Below are 20,405 nucleotides of genomic sequence, written 5' to 3'. Positions count from 1 at the left end.
TGTGTACCTCAAATCACGTTGGTTGCTTTTTCCAGGATATGTGGTGTGTTTCACTGATCGCGCCATTCCTCTTTCTGAGTTCTCCCTGTAGTCCTCAAATATAGGATGCTGAGCTAATAGTAACGGGTTAATGGCTCACGTGGAGGGTGATATGCAGGTTGGCTTAGAAATCCAAAGGAACTGATAACTCTGAGTGCTGGAGGGACCTGAGCCAGCATCCTTCATCATTCTCTAGAAAAGGTGGACTTGGTCCTGCGTGAACATGGGCAGATGGATTTGATGGCCTTTCCACACCTACTTTTCCATGATTGCAGGATCCCATGGGTCCTGGCCCCAACTAGATCAGCTGGATTTCAGAGAGGACATCTGCTGGGGAATAAAAGAAAAAATACATGTATGAGAGACAGAGTTATAAAGAGAAAAGATTCATTCCCTGCTGAAGGCCAATGGAAGATAAAATCTGTAAGGATTTCATATTTATTTGCAGATATTGTAGAAGACTTTGTGAAGGAGATATTCCTGGATGTATATTGCTGTGTCTAGAATCAGAGAACAGGGACCCATTGAGGCAGGGCCATACAGATCTGTTTCACCCAACCGGGGGTGGGGGCGAAAAGTGTCTGGCAAGGAGATTTCAGGTTAAAAGAGGGTGCTCCCTCTGGGACTTGGCCTCATTTTACAACAGAAGGAGAAAATAAATGTCAGATTTGAAGGACTCTGCATGGTGTGTGTGTATTGAGAAAGTTAGCATGAAATTATTATTTTTGTCTAATGGAAAATGGATACAAGGGAATCCTTTTCCACACCATTTACCTGTGGAACACATTGTCACATGATGTCATTCGGGCTAAGGTTAAAAACAGGAATATTATTTTCTCATTATTTTGTATTCATCTACAAACTCAGAAAACAGTCTATTTATCCTGTCGTTAACATCTTATGTCAGTGAGGAGTAAATCTGTTGGAATCAATATGGATTATTGTCCTGTCACTCTATTACCTTTTATATCTCGTAGCTTAACATGTGTAATGAAAAATCAGAGGCACCTGGAGCGTTATACATCTTACAGGAGGTCCTAGATATATTTAATATATTTGTTCCTCATAGCTTTTAGACTTTTTCTTTTAGAGGAGGCAGACATATATTTTATCACCTGGAAGGAATACAGATAATTTGTGTGCTTGTGTATTTTGAACACATTTCAGCTCCTTATAATGTTTTTAAGAGGAGACTTTATCCTAATTAAGATGCCCATATCCCTCAACGAACTCAGTGGGAACAGAGTCACTAATATATTCCCCATCCATTGTAACTTGTAAATGACTGTACCTGGGTAAAGGCCATAGAAAATCAAGTATCATACTGGCTTTGGGGAAGTTCATTAAGGGTATGTCTACACTACGAAATTAGTTCGAATTTATAGAAGCCGGTTTTATAGAAATCGGTTGTATACAGCCGATTGTGTGTGTCCCCACATAAAATGCTCTAGGTGTTCTAGTCGGCGGACCGCGTCCACAGTACGAGGCTAGCGTCGAGTTCCGGAGCATTTTGCACTATGGGTAGCTATCCCACAGTTCCCGCAGTCTCCGCAGCCCCTTGGAATTCTGGGTTGAGATCCCAATGCCCGGATGATGCAAAACAGTGTTGCGGGAGGTTCTGGGTACATGTTGTCAGGCCCCTCCCCCCCCGTCAAAGCAATGGCAGACAATAGATTCGCGCCTTTTTACCTGGGTTACCTGTGCAGACAACATACCACGGCAAGCATGGAGCCCGCTCAGCTCAGCTGAGCTCACCGTCACCATGTGTCCTCTGGGTGCCGGCAGACGTGGGACTGCATTGCTACACAGCAGCAGCTGCTAACTGCCTTTTGGCGGTAGACGGTGCAGTAGACTGGTAGCCTTCATCGGCGATCTGGGTACTGGCAGCCGTGGGGCTGCATTGCACCAGCCCCTTGCCTTTTGGCAGTAGATGGTGTATTACGACTGGTAACCGTCCTATTACAAGTTGGCTCATCGCACATTAGCAGAGTCTTCCCTGAGCAGCAGATCGTACAATAGGCCTGAAGGCCATCGTAATACACTAACTGCCAAGCGCCCAGTATTTGCTGCCAAGCACCCAGAAAGATGCCGAGGGCTATCAGTCACGCTGCACCATCGTCTTAAGATGTAAAAAATAGATTTGTTCTGTATTCATTTGCTTCCCCCTCCCTCCGTCAAATCAACGGCCTGCTAAACCCAGGGGTTTCAGTTTAATCTTTGGGGGGACCATTCTGTGTGACAGTTGTTTGTGTTTCTCCCTGATGCACAGCCACCGTTCTTGATTTTAATTCCCTGTGCCTGTACGCCATGTCGTCACTCGGCCCGCCATCCCTCCTTCCCCTAGTCCGTCAGATACTACTTTCGCGCCTTTTTTTTGAATTCTGGGTTGAGATCCCAATGCCCGGATGATGCAAAACAGTGTCACGGGAGGTTCTGGGTACCTGTCGTCAGGCCCCTCCCCCCCCGTCACAGCAATGGCAGACAATAGATTCGCGCCTTTTTACCTGGGTTACCTGTGCAGACAACATACCACGGCAAGCATGGAGCCCGCTCAGCTCAGCTGAGCTCACCGTCACCATATGTCCTCTGGGTGCCGGCAGACGTGGGACTGCATTGCTACACAGCAGCAGCTGCTAACTGCCTTTTGGCGGTAGACGGTGTAGCATGAGTAATAGCCGTGGGGCTGGCAGCCGTAGGGCTGCATTGCACCAGCCCCTTGGTAGGCGATGGTATATTATGACTGGTATCCGTCGTCGTCGTACTGTAGTGGCTGTCAATCATGGGCACCTGGGCAGACATGCTACTGTCTCGATGATGATGGCTACTAGTCGTAGTATACTATTTTCTGCCAATTGCCCAGTATTGTCTGCTAAGCACCCAGAAGAGGCCGAGGGCGATGCTGGGTGCTGGCGGACGTGGGGCTGGCAGACGTGGGGCTGCATTGCTACACAGCAGCAGCCCCTTGCCTTTTGGTAGACGATGGTTGTCAGGACTGAGATCCCCACTTTGAACTTTAGGGTACAAATGTAGGGGCCTGCGTGAAAAACTTCTAAGCTTAACTACCAGCTTAGCTCTGGTTCGGCTGCCACCATCAATGGATTCCCTCCCTGGGAAGCCTTGAAAAACCCTCACCAAATCCCTGGTGAAAACAAATCCAAAACCCCTTGGATCTTAAAACAAGGAGAAATTAACCATTCCCCTCCTTCCTCCCACCAACTCCTGGTGAATCAGTTCCAACCCCCCCCCGGGATCTACAACAGGGAGAAATTAACCATCCCCCCTCCTTCCTCCCACCAACTCCTGGTGAATCAAGATCCAAAACCCCTTTGGATCTAAAACAAGGAAAAATCAATCAGGTTCTTAAAAAGAAGGTTTTTAATTAAAGAAAAAGGTAAAAATCATCTCTGTAAAATCAGTATGGAAATTAACCTTACAGGGTAATCAAACTTAAAGAGCTCAGAGGACTCCCCTCTAGTCTCAGGTTCAAAGTACAGCAAACAAAGATAAACACTCTAGTAAAAGGTACATTTACAAGTTGAGAAAAACAAAGGAAAACTAACACGCCTTGCCTGGCTATTTACTTACAAGTTTGAAATAGGAGAGGCTTGTTTAGAAAGATGTGGAGAACCTGGATTGATGTCTGGTCCCTCTCAGTCCCCGAGAACGAACACACTCCCAAACAAAGAACACAAACAAAAGCCTTCCCCCCCCAAGATTTGAAAGTATCTTGTCCCCTTATTGGTCCTTTAGGTCAGATGCCAGCCAGGTTACCTGAGCTTCTTAACCCTTTAAAGGGAAAAGGATTTTGGAGTCTCTGGCCAGGAGGGATTTATAGTACTGTACACAGGACAGCTATTACCCTTCCCTTTATAGTTATGACACGCCCCCCAAATCACAGATAGTGTTGGATGTTCGGTTCCACACTGGCTGTGATTTCTTCCTGGAGTTCTAGGAGAAAACAGAGTTAATAAGACACATGTACCTTTAGACATACTACTGATTATATAAAAACTAACAATATGTTTCATTCCAAAAACAATTGTTAACCAGTTAACTCTGGGAAACTTTCCCGGGAGAGTGCATCAGCCACTTTGTTAGAAGCTCCCGAAATGTGTTGTATTTCAAAATCAAAATCTTGGAGAGCTAAACTCCACCGAAGAAGTTTTTTGTTATTTCCCTTGGCGGTATGAAGCCACTGTAGCGCAGCATGGTCTGTTTGTAGTTGGAAACGCCGTCCCCAAACATATGGGGGTAGCTTTTCCAGCGCGTACACAATGGCATAGCATTCCTTTTCGCTGATTGACGAATGGCTTTCCCTCTCAGACAGTTTCTTACTGAGAAATATGACAGGATGGAATTCTTGATCCGGTCCTTCCTGCATTAAAACTGCTCCCACGCCTCGCTCAGACGCATCTGTGGTTACTTGGAACGGTTTGTCAAAGTCTGGGGCCCTTAGCACAGGGTCAGACATGAGTGTTGCCTTAAGCTGGTTAAAGGCCTTTTGACACTCATTAGTCCACTGAACTGCATTTGGCTGTTTCTTTTTGGTTAGGTCTGTCAGCGGGGCGGCGATTTGGCTGTAGTGGGGTACAAATCGCCTATAATATCCAGCCAAGCCTAAGAAGGATTGGACCTGTTTCTTAGACTTTGGAACCGGCCACTTTTGGATAGCATCCACTTTGGCCTGTATGGGATTTATAGTTCCTTGACCCACCTGGTGCCCCAGGTAAGTCACTCTGTTTTGGCCTATTTGACACTTTTTAGCCTTAACAGTTAGTCCTGCCTGCTGGATGCGCTCGAAAACTTTTTCCAGGTGCTCCATGTGCTCTGCCCATGAATCAGAAAAAATGGCCACATCATCGAGGTAGGCAACTGCAGATTCTCCCAATCCCGCTAGGAGACCATCTACAAGTCTTTGGAAGGTGGCAGGTGCATTTCGCAACCCGAAAGGGAGTACATTGAATTCATACACCCCTGCCTGGGTGACGAAGGCTGACCTTTCCTTAGCGGGTTCATCTAGTGGTACTTGCCAGTACCCCTTGGTTAAGTCTAAAGTAGAGATGAATTGGGCATGTCCCAATTTCTCCAATAGCTCATCTGTGCGTGGCATTGGATAGTTGTCAGGACAAGTTACAGCATTTAGCTTACGGTAGTCCACGCAAAAGCGTATTTCCCCATCTGGTTTGGGAACTAGAACCACTGGAGATGCCCATGCACTCTTAGAGGGGCGGATTATACCCATCTGTAGCATGTCCTGGATCTCCCTTTGTATAGCAGTTTTGGCATGAGGTGACTCCCGGTAGAGTGGGGTTCTAATAGGGTGAGCATTACCTGTGTCAATGGAGTGGTATGCCCGTTCGGTCCATCCTGGAGTGGCTGAGAAAACTGGTGCAAAGCTTGTGCACAGCTCCTTGATCTGCTGTCGCTGCAGACGTCCAAGGGTCATGGAGAGGTTCACCTCTTCCACGCCACCATCCTTTTTTCCTTCGTAGTAGACACCTTCAGGCCACTCCGCGTCATCTGTTTCCTGGGCTGTAAACTGGCAAACGTTTAATTCTCTGGAATAAAAGGGTTTAAGAGAATTAACATGGTATACCTTAGGCTTTATGTTGGAGGTGGGGGAGGCTATGAGATAGTTAACAGCTCCTAGGCGCTCCTGGACCGTGAATGGTCCTTCCCACGACGCTTCCATTTTATGGGCCTGGATTGCTTTTAAGACCATGACTTGGTCTCCTACTTTGAAGGACCGTTCTCTGGAATGTTTATCATACCAGGCCTTTTGCTCTTCCTGAGCATCCTTTAGGTTTTCTTTAGCAAGGGCCAAAGAATGTCGGAGGGTGTTTTGTAGGTTGCTTACAAAGTCTAGAATGTTTGTTCCTGGAGAAGGCGTAAACCCCTCCCATTGCTGCTTCACCAACTGTAATGGCCCCTTAACCTCACGGCCATACACAAGTTCAAATGGTGAAAACCCTAAACTGGGATGTGGTACAGCCCTGTAGGCAAAAAGCAACTGCTGCAACACGAGGTCCCAATCATTGGAGTGTTCATTTACAAATTTACGTATCATGGCCCCCAAAGTTCCATTAAACCTCTCCACCAGGCCATTGGTTTCATGGTGGTAAGGGGTGGCAACCAAGTGATTCACCCCATGATCTTCCCACAGGTTTTCCATGGTTCCTGCCAGGAAGTTAGTTCCCGAATCTGTAAGGATGTCGGAGGGCCAACCTACCCTGGCAAAAATGTCTGTTAATGCCTGGCACACACTTTTAGCCCTGGTGTTGCTTAAGGGTACTGCTTCCGGCCATCGGGTAGCAAAATCCATGAAAGTCAGTACGTACTGCTTTCCTCTGGGTGTCTTCTTTGGGAAAGGACCCAGAATATCCACAGCTACGCGCTGAAATGGGACCTCAATTATGGGTAGTGGCTGGAGAGGGGCTTTAACCTGGTCTTGGGGTTTTCCCACTCGTTGGCACACCTCACAAGACCGGACATAATTAGCAACGTCCTTGCCCATTCCCTCCCAGTGGAAGGACTTCCCCAACCGGTCTTTGGTTCTGTTCACCCCAGAATGGCCACTGGGATGATCATGGGCTAAGCTCAAGAGCTTTACCCGATACTTAGTGGGAACTACCAACTGCCTTTGAGGATGCCAGTCTTCCTGGTGCCCACCAGAAAGAGTCTCCTTGTATAAAAGTCCTTGTTCTACAACAAACCGGGATCGGTTAGAAGAGCTGAGAGGCGGTGGGGTGCTCCGCGCCGCCGCCCAAGCTTTTTGAAGGCTGTCATCTGCTTCCTGCTCGGCCTGGAACTGTTCCCTTGATGCTGGAGACATCAGTTCCTCCTTGGACTGTGGACTGGGGCTTGGTCCCTCTGGAAGTGATGCAGGTGCTGGGGCTGTTTCCATTGACTGTGAACCGCTGTCCGCTGGTGCACTATGTGGTAACTCAGGCTCTGGCTGAGCCTCTTGGGTAGGGTTATCTGCTGCTTCTGCCAGTTCAGGCTCGCTGGTGCCCTCTGGCATTGGAGTTGTAGACGGGTTTGCAAGCGCTGGACTCAGGGCTGGCAATGGTTCTGGTGCTGGTTGCGTTGCCAGTTCCGGTTCTGGGACTGGCTTTGGCTGGGTCTCTGGGATTGGATCCACTACGGCTGTTGCAGTCGTTGGCAGAGGATCCAGTTCCACCACCTTTGTCTGGGTCTCCGGTAACACAGACGGGGCCCTGGTGGACGGCTCAGGAACAGGGATGGGGGTGAAAGCTTGCTTAGCCTGGCTGCGGGTGACTATTCCCACCCTCTTGGCTACCTTCACATGGTTGGCCAAATCTTCCCCCAGCAGCATGGGAATGGGATAATTGTCATAGACTGCAAAAGTCCACATTCCTGACCATGTACTGGACATGCAACGTGGCTGTAGGCAAGGTTACAGATTGTGACACGAAGGGTTGAATTGTCACTGTAGCCTCTGGGTTGATGAGTTTGGGGTCCACTAGGGATTGGTGGATAGTTGACACTTGAGCCCCAGTGTCCCTCCAAGCGGTAACCTTCCTTCCGCCCACTCTCAAGGTTTCCCTTCGCTCCGAGGGTATGAGAGAGGCATCTGGGTTTGGGGATCTTTGGTGTGATTGGGGTGTAATGAACTGTAATCGGTTGGGGTTCTTGGGGCAGTGAGCCTTTATATGTCCCAGTCCATTACATTTAAAACATCGCCCTGCTAAGGTATCACCGGGACGAGGTTGGTTGGTGGAGACTGGTGTGGTGGGGTGAGAAGGCGTCTGGGGTTTCCCTTGGGATGTGGGTGGGGCCTTGGGTTGTCCCCAGTGGTAAGGTTTTGTTTCGGCTTGCCCCTTCTGATATTCGCTCCAACTGCTACTAGTTTTTTTCTTTTCTGCCACCTCCACCCATTGGGCTCCAATCTCCCCCGCCTCAGTTACAGTTTTGGGCTTCCTATCTAGGATGTACCTTTCTATTTCCTCAGGAACACCCTCTAAAAACTGCTCCATTTTTACTAGGGAAAGCAGATCTTCCAGAGATTTAACATTTGCTCCTGATACCCAGGCATCACAATTTTTGTCAATGTGGTAGGCATGACGGGTAAATGACACATCCGGTTTCCACTTTAGGGCTCTGAACCGCCGACGGGCATGCTCGGGTGTTAGCCCCATTCTGAGTCTGGCCTTGTTTTTAAAAAGTTCATAACTGTTCATGTGTTCCTTAGGCATTTCAGCCGCCACCTCTGCTAAGGGTCCACTGAGCTGCGGCCTCAGCTCTACCATGTACTGGTCTGCAGTGATGCTGTATCCAAGGCAGGCCCTTTCAAAATTTTCTAAGAAGGCCTCAGTATTATCGCCTGCCTTGTAGATGGGGAATTTTCTGGGATGGGAAGTGGTACCTGGAGGGGGGTTGTTAGCATTGGCTGGTGCATCCTGCTTAGCCTTTGCTACTTCCAGTTCATGCTTCCTTTCTTTTTCTCTCTCCTCCATCTCTTTTTCTTTCAGCTCCATCTCTTTTTCTTTCATCTTCATCTCTTTTTCTTTCAGCTCCATCTCTCTCTTGTGGGCCTCCTCTTTGGCTTTTTCTTCTCTTTCTCTCTGCTCTGTCTCGAGTTTTGTTAATTGAAGCAGTCTCTGATGTTTTCTTTCATTTTCTTCTGCTTCTAGTTTGGCCAGTTCTATTTTGTTAGCTACTTCTTTGGTAGTCATTTTCCTGTTTTCTTGTGCTGGGTAACCCCCTTTGCAGTTGACAAACTGTGAAGCTCTCAGCTCTGGCTGCTGCAGAGTTAACAGTAACTTTCTAACTAGCTACTCCCGAGGATGTAAAAAGAAAAAAAAAAACAATTCAGCTTGTAAATACCTTTTACCAGTCATTTGCTAATTGAACCCTTCTCTTAACAAAGGACCTGTAAAAAAAAACTTAACACCTCTGCCTTCAGGCAAGGAGAGATAAGATATGCATCTATCTACTTCCAGCTCGGCTTTCCAAGCAGCTAGAAGGAAAAAAAATCTCACTGGCTTTTGGGTTTAAAATGTTCCCACCCCTGCCACCATGTCAGGACTGAGATCCCCACTTTGAACTTTAGGGTACAAATGTAGGGGCCTGCGTGAAAAACTTCTAAGCTTAACTACCAGCTTAGCTCTGGTTCGGCTGCCACCATCAATGGATTCCCTCCCTGGGAAGCCTTGAAAAACCCTCACCAAATCCCTGGTGAAAACAAATCCAAAACCCCTTGGATCTTAAAACAAGGAGAAATTAACCATTCCCCTCCTTCCTCCCACCAACTCCTGGTGAATCAGTTCCAACCCCCCCCCCCCCGGGATCTACAACAGGGAGAAATTAACCATCCCCCCTCCTTCCTCCCACCAACTCCTGGTGAATCAAGATCCAAAACCCCTTTGGATCTAAAACAAGGAAAAATCAATCAGGTTCTTAAAAAGAAGGTTTTTAATTAAAGAAAAAGGTAAAAATCATCTCTGTAAAATCAGTATGGAAATTAACCTTACAGGGTAATCAAACTTAAAGAGCTCAGAGGACTCCCCTCTAGTCTCAGGTTCAAAGTACAGCAAACAAAGATAAACACTCTAGTAAAAGGTACATTTACAAGTTGAGAAAAACAAAGGAAAACTAACACGCCTTGCCTGGCTATTTACTTACAAGTTTGAAATAGGAGAGGCTTGTTTAGAAAGATGTGGAGAACCTGGATTGATGTCTGGTCCCTCTCAGTCCCCGAGAACGAACACACTCCCAAACAAAGAACACAAACAAAAGCCTTCCCCCCCCAAGATTTGAAAGTATCTTGTCCCCTTATTGGTCCTTTAGGTCAGATGCCAGCCAGGTTACCTGAGCTTCTTAACCCTTTAAAGGGAAAAGGATTTTGGAGTCTCTGGCCAGGAGGGATTTATAGTACTGTACACAGGACAGCTATTACCCTTCCCTTTATAGTTATGACAATGGTATATTACGATTGGTAACCATCGTCATCGTACTGCAGAGGCTATCACTCATGCTGCACCGTCGGCTGCCAGCTTAAGATGTAAAAAATAGATTTGTTCTGTATTCATTTGCTTCCCCTTCCTCCGTGAAATCAACGGCCTGCTAAGCCCAGGCTTTTCAGTTTAATCTTTGGGGGGACCATTAATGTTTGTGTTTCTCCCTGATGCACAGCCACCTTTCTTGATTTTAATTCCCTGTTCCTGTACCTGTACGCCATGTCGTCACTCGGCCCTCCCTCCCTCCCGCCCTCCCTCCTTCTCCTGGTCCATCAGATACTAGTTTTGCGCCTTTTTTCTGACCAGGCGCCATAGCTAGCACTGGGATCATGGAGCCCGCTCAGATCACCGTGGCAATTATGAGCACTATGAACACCACGCGCATTGTCCTGGAGTATATGCAGAGCCAGGCCATGCCAAAGCAAAACAAGGACCAGCCGAGGAGGCGACTGCAGCGCGGCGAAGAGAGTGATGAGGAAATTGACATGGACATAGACCTCTCACAAGGCACAGGCCCCAGCAATGTGGAAATCATGGTGTCACTGGGGCAGGTTCATGCCGTGAAACGCCGATTCTGGGCCCGGGAAACAAGCACAGACTGGTGGGACCGCATCGTGCTGCAGGAATGGGACGATTCCCAGTGGCTGCGAAACTTTCGCATGCGTAAGGCCACTTTCATGGAACTTTGTGACTTGCTGTCCCCTGCCCTGAAACGCCAGGATACCAAGATGAGAGCAGCCCTCACAGTTGAGAAGCGAGTGGCGATAGCCCTGTGGAAGCTTGCAACGCCAGACAGCTACCGGTCAGTCGGGAATCAATTTGGAATGGGCAAATCTACGGTGGGGGCTGCTGTGATCCAATTTGCCAGGGCAATGAAAGAACTGGTGATATCAAGGGTAGTGACTCTGGGCAACGTGCAGTCAATAGTGGATGGTTTTGCTGAAATGGGATTCCCAAACTGTGGCGGGGCCATAGACGGAACCCATATCCCTATCTTGTCACCGGAGCACCAAGCCACCGACTACGTAAACCGCAAGGGGTACTTTTCAATGCTGCTGCAAGCCCTGGTGGATTACAAGGGACGTTTCACCAACATCAACGTGGGATGGCCGGGAAAGGTACATGATGCTCGCGTCTTCAGGAACTCTGCTCTGTTTCGAAAGCTGGAGGAAGGGACTTTCTTCCCGGACCAGAAAGTAACCGTTGGGGATGTTGAAATGCCTATCGTGATCCTTGGGGACCCAGCCTACCCCTTAATGCCATGGCTCATGAAGCCGTACACAGGCAGCCTGGACAGGAGTCAGGACCTGTTCAACTACAGACTGAGCAAGTGCCGAATGGTGGTGGAATGTGCATTTGGACATTTAAAAGCGCGCTGGCGCAGCTTACTGACTCGCTCAGACCTTAGCGAAAAGAATATCCCCATTGTTATTGCTGCTTGCTGTGCGCTCCACAATATCTGTGAGAGTAAGGGGGAGACCTTTATGGCGGTGTGGGAGGTTGAGGCAACTCGCCTGGCCGCTGATTACACGCAGCCAGACACCAGGGCGGTTAGAGGAGCACAGCAGGGCACGGTGCGCATCAGAGAAGCTTTGAAAACGAGTTTTGTGACTGGCCAGGCTACTGTGTGAAACTTCTGTTTGTTTCTCCTTGATGAACCCTCCAACCCCCCCCCCGACCCAGTTCACTCTACTTCCCTGTAAACCAACCACCCCACCCCACCCTCCCCTCCCCAATTCGAGCACCTCTTGCAGAGGAAATAAAGTCATTGTTTTTTCACATTCATGCATTCTTTATTAGTTCCTCACAGAAGTAGGGGGATAATTGCCAAGGTAGCCGGGGATGGGTGGGGGAGGAGGGAAGGAAAAGGACACACTGCATTTTAAAACTTTAAGTCTTATTGAAGGCCAGCCTTCTGATGCTTGGGCGATCATCTGGGGTGGAGTGACTGGGTGGCCAGAGGCCCCCACACCGTGTTCTTGGGCATCTGGGTGAGGAGGCTATGGAACTTGGGGAGGAGGGCTGTTGGTTAAACAGGGGCTGTAGCGGCGGTCTCTGCTCCTGCTGCCTTTCCTGCAGCTCAACCATACGCTCGAGCATATCAGTTTGATGCTCCAGCAGACAGAACATTGACTCTTGCCGTCTGTCTGCAAGCTGACGCCACCTATCGTCTTCAGCCCGCCACTTGCTCTTTTCATCCCGCCATTCAGCCCGCCACCTATCCTCTCGTTCATATTGTGCTTTTCTCATGTCCGACATTGACTGCCTCCACGCATTCTGCTCTGCTCTATCAGCATGGGAGGACATCTGCAGCTCCGTGAACATATCGTCCCTCGTCCTACGTTTTCTCTTTCTAATGTTCACTAGCCTCTGCGAAGGAGAAACATTTGCAGCTGGTGGAGGAGAAGGGAGAGGTGGTTAAAAAAGACACATTTTAGAGAACAATGGGTACACTCTTTCATTACAAGGTCGCATATTTCGGCTTGCAGGCAGCCATGGTAGGCCACAGTGTTTTGGCTTTTTTAACCTTCTTAACATGTGGGAAAGGTTTCAAACAGCAGCGCATTTCCCATATCAAGGATGAATTGGGTTGTCCATTTAAAATGGGTTTCCAATGTAAAAGGAGGGGCTGCGGTTTCCCGGTTAACATGCGGCACAAACCCAAGTAAACCATCCCCCCACATACACACAGGATTCTCTGGGATGATCACTTCACCTCTCCCCTCCACCGCGTGGTTAACAGCGGGGAACATTTCTGTTCAGAAGAGCAGGAACGGGCGCCTCTGAATGTCCCCTTAATAAAATCACCCCATTTCAACCAGGTGACCGTGAATGATATCACTCTCCTGAGGATAACAAAGAGAGATAAGGAATGGATATTGTCTGCATGCCAGCAAACACCGGGACCATACGCTGCCATGCTTTATTATGCAATGATTCCAGACTACGTGCTACTGGCCTGGCGTGGTAAAGTGTCCTACCATGGCGGACGGGATAAGGCAGCCCTCCCCAGAAACCTTTTGCAAAGGCTTTGGGAGTACATAAAGGAGAGCTTTCTGGAGATGTCCCTGGAGGATTTCCGCTCCATCCCCATACATGTTAACAGACTTTTCCAGTAGATGTACTGGCCATGATTGCCAGGGCAAATTAATCATTAAACACTCTTGCTTTTAAACCATGTGTAATGTTTACAAATATTTACAAAGGTACACTCACCAGAGGTCTCCTGTGTGCCCTGAGGGTCTTGGGTGAGTTCGGGGGTTACTGGTTCCAGGTCCAGGGTCACAAACATATCCTGGCTGTTGGGGAAACCGGTTTCTCCGCTTCCTTGCTGCTGTGAGCTACCTACAGTACCTCCATCCTCATCTTCCTCTTTCCCCGAACCGTTTTCCCTGTGTGTTTCTCCATTGACGGAGTCATAGCACACTGTTGGGGTAGGGGTGGCTGCACCCCCCAGAATGGCATGCAGCTCCGCGTAGAAGCGGCAAGTTTGCGGCTCTGCCCCGGACCTTCCGTTTGCTTTTCTGGCTTTGTGGTAAGCTTGCCATAGCTCCTTAATTTTCACGCAGCACTGCTGTGTGTCCCTGTTATGGCCTCCGTCCTTCATGGCCTTGGAGACCTTTTCTAATACTTTGCCATTTCTTTTACTGCTACGGAGTTCAGCTAGCACTGATTCATCTCCCCATATGGCGAGCAGATCCCGTACCTCCCATTCGGTCCATGCTGGAGCTCTTTTGCGATCCTGGGACTCCATCACGGTTATCTGTGCTGATGAGCTCTGCGTGGTCACCTGTGCTCTCCACGCTGAGCAAACAGGAAATGAAATTCAAACATTTGCGGATCTTTTCCTGTCTACCTGGTCAGTGCATCTGAGTTGAGAGTGCTGTCCAGAGCGGTCACAATGAAGCACTGTGGGATAGCTCCCGGAGGCCAATAACGTCGAATTCCGTCCACACTACCCCAATTCCGACCCGCAAAGGCCGGTTTTATCGCTAATCCCCTTGTTGGAAGTGGTGTAAAGAAACCGGTTTAAAGGACCCTTTAAGTCGAAAGAAAGGGCTTCGTCGTGTGGACGTGTCCAGGCTTAATTCGATTTAACGCTGCTAAAGTCGACCTAAACCCGTAGTGTAGACCAGGCCTAAGGAAGCTAATAGAAGTGTAGCAATGTATAGGGCTTGGAGTGGAACACATGTATAACATTTTAAACCTGCCCTACACAGTTCTATGACACTGACCAATAGGAATTTGGGCAGCAACTCCCAGGCAGTTTCTCGCAGCTGTACTTGGGAGAGGACACCTGGGAAGGAAACAAAGAAATGAATCAGTGAGCCAGGCTCCTATGCCCTGAGAGTGGGGAACATGTGAAAATTAAACACCCTGAGACCGCGCCTAAGGGGGTGAGGCACCTGATTGCCACTGAATTGCTTTGGGATCCGGGCATCTCATTCCCTTGGTTTCTTGGAACATGTACTCTTCTGCAGGCACAATGACTGATGATGATGAAAGGTTTCAAAGTAGCAGCCGTGTTAGTCTGTATCCGCAAAAAGAACAGGAGTACTTGTGGCACCTTAGAGACTAACAAATTTATTTCAGCATAAGCTTTCATGGGCTACAGCCCACTTCATGGGATGCATAGAATGGAACACACAGACAGAAGATATTTATACATACAAAGAACATGAAAAGGTGGAAGTAGCCATGCCAACTGTAAGAGGCCAATCAAGTGAGATGAGTTATTCTGCTACTGATAGCTCATCTCAATTGATTGCCCTCTTACAATTGATATGCGTACTTCCATCTTTTCATGTTCTCTGTATGTATAAATATCTTCTGTCTGTATGTTCCATTCTATGCATCCGAAGAAGTGGGCTGTAGTCCACGAAAGCTTATGCTGAAATAAATTTGTTAGTCTCTAAGGTGTCACAAGTACTCCTGTTCTTTTTGATGATGATGATGATGAAGATGATCATGCTACAGATGCGAAGCAGTCTGGGCTGTAGGATGGAGCACTGGACTGGGACAGATTACCTTGGTGATGTTACTGCCTTTGCCACTTGCATTCTGAGTGACAGTGGGCAAGTCCCTTCTCCCTATACCTCAGTTTCCCCATCTGTGAAACAGGGTGTAGAATAAAGACAGCACCTGCGAGATAAGACCCGGGATAAGGGCTTGGTGTACAGCCGAAGGCCGGAACGAAAGTCAGGCCCTGAGAATATAAAGCAAAGTTAGCAAGAGTCAAACTATGAGCAAAAGTCAGGCTCTGTTACAAAGCAGATGCCTGCTTGCAGGCTAACGATCCAATACATGGTCTGGTCGAGAACAGGGCTGGCGCTGCAAAAACAGGAGCATTCCTAGGCACTAAGTATTCATGTCAGCACATTCCATAAGGGTAGTTCCAGAACACCCCATACAAGGTTCTGGTGTAAACACAGGTCCTGAAGCGGACACAAGAACACACTGACCCCTCTTAAAGATCAGGTCAGTATGACAGGGTGATGGATAGAGATGTTTCCGTGGAACCAACATCTACAGGGTAAAGGGTGGTAATTAACAATGTTAGAGGGGCAATACCTAAGTCGTTTCTATCGGTGTATAAAAGAGGGGTCAGAGAGGGGGTGTCTTTGTCTAGGTGAGAGGGGAACAGAAAGTCTCAGGGTTCTCTTAGGTGGTCCATTGTCATGGGCATAGATGTGCTAGTGTAACTGTAGACATGGAGCGGGGGAGCTACTCCCGGCTTTGTCAGCAATACACCTGGGTAAAGGGAAGGGAGACTCACATGGTGTTACCAATGCCACAGTACCCGGTATCTCTGCACTGCTGAAAAGCCCATTTCCCCTTTTGGTGCGGGCCCTGCTCTGCTCTGCGTCACTGTGTCTCTGGGGCAGTAATAGGTGGCGGTGTCTGCGGCTGTCAGCGAGCGGAGCTGCAGGGAGACCTGCTTCTTTTTGTTTGTTTGTTTGTTATGCAGGAAACAAATACATATAAATATTCACAAGATGGGGAGAATCTCAGCTCTGCAGCTCCGGCCCACGAGCAGTGGGGCTGTGAGGGGGAGGGGCCGGCTCACGGGGTCCCATGGGGCTGGGACACCCGCTGGCGCTGGCAGAGAGTTGGGACTGAATCCCGTCCCCAGCAGTGACCGGCTCCTCTGAGCTGTGCGGTGCCCAGAGGGGAATGTTCCCTGGCAGGTTTAGCCATACGGAGAAGGGGCCAATTGCTCGTTGCTTCGCTCTATGGAGATCCCCCGTTAACTCCAATGGGAAGAGCCGTTTGTGTGAGGCGAGCAGCGCTCTGCTCTGCACTGGGGTGGGGGATGTAGTCAGGGCATTAAAGAGTTAATCCGGGATGTCAGAGTTTTCAGTCCTGACGCCCCCTTCCCCGCTTGTGCCCAAGACAGGAGAGTTTTGCTTGTGTCGTTGCTGCCCCCATGCGGCAGGCGCGGGAAGTTCCGCAGCTCTGGTTTTTGTATTAGCATCGACAGTGTTAGTGTCATTGTTTGTCTAGCACAGTAATACCGGGCGGTGTCCTCGGGCTTCAGGCCGGTCATTTGCAGATACAGCAGGTTGTTGGGATTGTCCCTGGAGATGGTGAATCGCCCTTGAACAGCCGGGGAGTACCACTGGCTCGATCCATCCGAGTTAATCTCAGCCACCCACTCCAGACCCTTGCCAGGAGCCTGTCGGACCCAATCCATGTAGTAGCTGGTGAAGGTGAACCCGGAGGCTTTGCAGGAGAGGCGGAGAGAGTCTCCGGGCTTTTTCACATCCCCTCCGGACTCCACCAGCGCCTGGGACCGGACACCTGGGAATAAAAAGAGGGTGAAAATATTGATTTACAAGCAGAGATAAGAAAATATTCTTCTAATTCTGTCAGTTATTCAGAGGAAGGAAATACCTTCCAAAGCCGCTACAGTGAAAATTACAAGGAGCAAAAATCCCATTTTCCCTTTTTCATTTCATTTTCAGATGAAGCTGATCCGAAATTACAGTGATTGTCATCAAAATAAAATTTTAAGCTAAAGAGAGAGAAAGAGGAAACGAGATAGATAGATAGATAGATAGATAGATAGATAGATAGATAGATAGAGGAAGTATAAATATATGCCAATGGGACTATGTTAAATTACTACAGATGAATTTCCAGCACATTAAGCACATTAAAGAAGACAATAATATTACGTGAGAGTCCAGCCAGAAATAAGAACATTCACAATGGGAATTCCATCGGGAGGGGAGAGTAATCCATTTCATTAGCCTGCGACACAGAGGAATTGAAATTTCTGAGCCAGTAGTCTCCACTGTTTGTGGGATTTCATGTTATGTTTATATATGAGCTACAACGTGTAAGTTTTGCATGCTAATCAAATACCATTCTTAGTGAGAAGAAAAACTGGGGGCCAAAGTTCTCAAACGAGCATAAGAGAGTGAGTCACACAAATCCCTTCTTAATTCAGTGGGAAATAGGTATCCAAATCACTATGAAAATCAGCAGGATGTGGGTGTCCTATTCATTTAGGCTTCAAAACCCCAGGCTAGGGTTTTGGTGCTCATAGGCAAACAGAGGACAGGAACAAGGAGAGATGGTGTCAGATGGACTGGGGGAAGGAGGGGAAACCTGGCAAAGAATTGCAGAAAGATTCACGGGGAGAACTTTCAAACATGGCATAGAAAAAAGCTGCACAACAATGTTACTCACTGCCATAATCTAATAATGAGGCTGAGAGCTTTACTGCACTAAATCAGGCAGGAGAACGCCCAAAGATACACTGGGATTCAATGGGTGCTAAAGTTACATACATGCTTAAGTCTGAAAATTACAAAGAAATTTAAAGAGAGTTGGGTGCTAAAATCCTGTTGATTTTCAATGGGAGCGGGATACCCAGGCTGGCATTTTCAACAGGTTCTAAGGGATTTTTCAAAGAGAGTTAGATGCAAAATTCCCTTTGATTTCGAATGGGATTTGGGTACCTAACACCATCAGGCCTCTTTGAAGTCCTAGCCCTAACTCTCTTAGGCTTCTTTGAATATCCCAGCCCAAATTCCCTAAGGCTGCTTTGAAAATACCATCCTAGGAGTTTTAGCTGATCCTGGTTCTTTACACCATTGCAACTCTATTGATTTCAGTGAAATCACTCTGAATTCACATTGGTGTGATTGGCTCACATTCAGGACCTAGGCCTGCAGAAGGATAAATGTGTTCTCTGTTCACATTGAGTTGTCTGTGAGAACCTGCTGGCAGACAGGGGCACTGTGTGTCTTGTATTCACATTCTCTTTGCGTAACTTTCAGACAGAAGTACACTGCACTGTCCTCGGGTCAGAGACTGTTCTTTTGCAAAGTCGGTGCAGTGGGACTTATTCTTGGAGAGAGTGAATGACTTTTTAATTATCTGCATAAAACACACCAACATTATACATTGGGCTGGCTGCATAGTCAAGGGCCCCACTCCTGTCATTTCTCCACAGCCTGTCGGGAGAACTCTTTCGGGAGAATTACTTGGCTTTTGCACATCCCCTCCAGTGATCACTAGAGGGGTTTGGGACTGGACATCTGAAGATGAAGAAACTGAGAATCCAGAGGGACCGGATTCTCAATTCCATTGACTACAATGGCCTATTCTGACTTTCCTGAGTTTTTGGGGAGTTTTACCTTTGGAAGTTGTTATAGCAAATATGAAATTGAGCACAAACGATCTATCTATCTATCTATCTATCTATCTATCTATCTATCTATCTATCTATCTATCTATCTATCCCCATTGACACCCATCTAGCTATGGTATTGCTATAGCCCCTGTTATGATAATATCGGTTAGATTATGGAAAGAGTTCTCATAATAATAATTGCACAAACCCAGAGGGACTGTGGTGTGTCTGTCTGACAGAGTCAGAATCAGAGAATTCACGTTTTGAAAAAGGAAGTGCAATAATATAATTTGCACAGTGTCTTTTTTGTAAGTCAGAGAGAAACTCCCAATGCTCAATGAGCTGCTCCATTGGCCTGCGGCTCCAGCGGCGTGGCCATCAGGCAAAACTGAGTAGGTCCATTTCTGTCCTTCAGCCCCAATCCCCAAATACATAGGCCTCGCCTATACATAAATGTTAATTAAAATCATTTTGGAAAATCAATTTATTTCACACCCATGTATGGGCACGTATACCCAGCTCGTATGAATGTAGCTTGTGTTGGTAACTTGGCTTCTCTTGGCTATGAGGTAGAGAAGCAACAAGAAGTCCATGGTTGAAATTACAACAACAATAACAACAATAACAAGCGCTTATATAGCGCTTTTCTTCACTAGTTCTCAAAATGCTTTGAGAAGGAGGGCAGTACAATTATTCCCATTTTACAGATGGGGAAACTGAGCCACATGGAATTAAAGTGACTTGCCCAAAGTCACCAAATAGGCAAGAACCAGGAATCAAATGCAGATTCTCGAGTCCAAATTCTTACTCTTACACATCTAGTCACCCCCAAGCACATTACTCATCCCCCTTGAAGTGTATGGCACGTGTCAAATACTTTCTTCTTCTTTTCATCTTCTTCTCCTCCTCCTCTAGAGCCCCATGGCGCTACATGCCGTAGGAACACAGGTTGCAAAGATGGTCCCTCCCTGAAAGAGCTGCAATCGAAGCCCAGGACAAGATACAACCGCGTGAGCTAGGTAGGCAGAAAGGGGATTACAAGGGGACAATGACTATCTCATCTGCAAGATATTTTGTCAGCAGGAAAAGAAGATATGAGTGAGCCCAAACCTTTAAAATAAATGTTGTTGTTGTTGTTAGTACTAATTCCTGGTACTCTGGTAAGTATCTAGAAGTCCCAAACATACAGTTAAGGAGACTCCCCACTCCAAAGATCTCAATCTAAACAGACAAAGAGTAGGAGGGGAAACAGAGGCACGGAGAAGGGAAATGACTTGCCAAAATTCACAGAGAAGGTCAGTGGCAGAAGGGAACCCAGGTGTCCTGATGCTCAGAGCACTGCCCTGTTCACTAGACAACGCTGCCTCTTCACTTTGTCTGTAAAAGTAGTTTCCCTTCACCTGCCCCAATTCTCTGCAGTCCAGTCTCTGTTTTTCTGTTGACTCGTTCCGGGGACACTAGTGAACTTGGTTTCACTGTTCAGAATCCGCTTCCCCCTTTTGTACCAGTCCCTGCGCTGATCCCTGTCAGTAACACGTGGCGGTGGCTGTGGCTGTCAGCGAGCGGAGCTGCAGGGAGAACTGGTTCTTGGAGGCAGGGCCAGCTCTAAGTTTTTTGCCGCCCCAAGCAAAAATATTTTGGCTGCCCCCCCACCCCAACCCTGGGCTCCCCCCCCCGCACACCCCTGCTGCCCCAGCCCTGGGCTCCCCCCCCAACCTGCACCCTCCTGCTGCAGGGCCGCT

The 20,405-nt window shown here is 47.9% G+C and overlaps 1 gene segment (V, D, J or C); it reads right to left on the bottom strand.

Moving 5' to 3' along the window:
* Positions 1–10,000: 10,000 nt before the first annotated feature.
* Positions 10,001–17,996, bottom strand: LOC128846210 (Ig heavy chain V region C3-like; the record flags this gene model as incomplete). The annotated part of the segment is given in 3 exon segments: positions 10,001–10,012; positions 16,513–16,820; positions 17,987–17,996. Coding segments are annotated over 3 exon segments (330 nt in total), but the record flags the coding sequence as incomplete, so codon positions are not given.
* Positions 17,997–20,405: the final 2,409 nt, after the last annotated feature.

The sequence above is a fragment of the Malaclemys terrapin genome, chromosome 12 (assembly GCF_027887155.1).
Source record: "Malaclemys terrapin pileata isolate rMalTer1 chromosome 12, rMalTer1.hap1, whole genome shotgun sequence".
Lineage (NCBI taxonomy): Eukaryota > Metazoa > Chordata > Testudines > Emydidae > Malaclemys > Malaclemys terrapin.
This window is presented reverse-complemented; position numbering and strand designations above follow the sequence as displayed.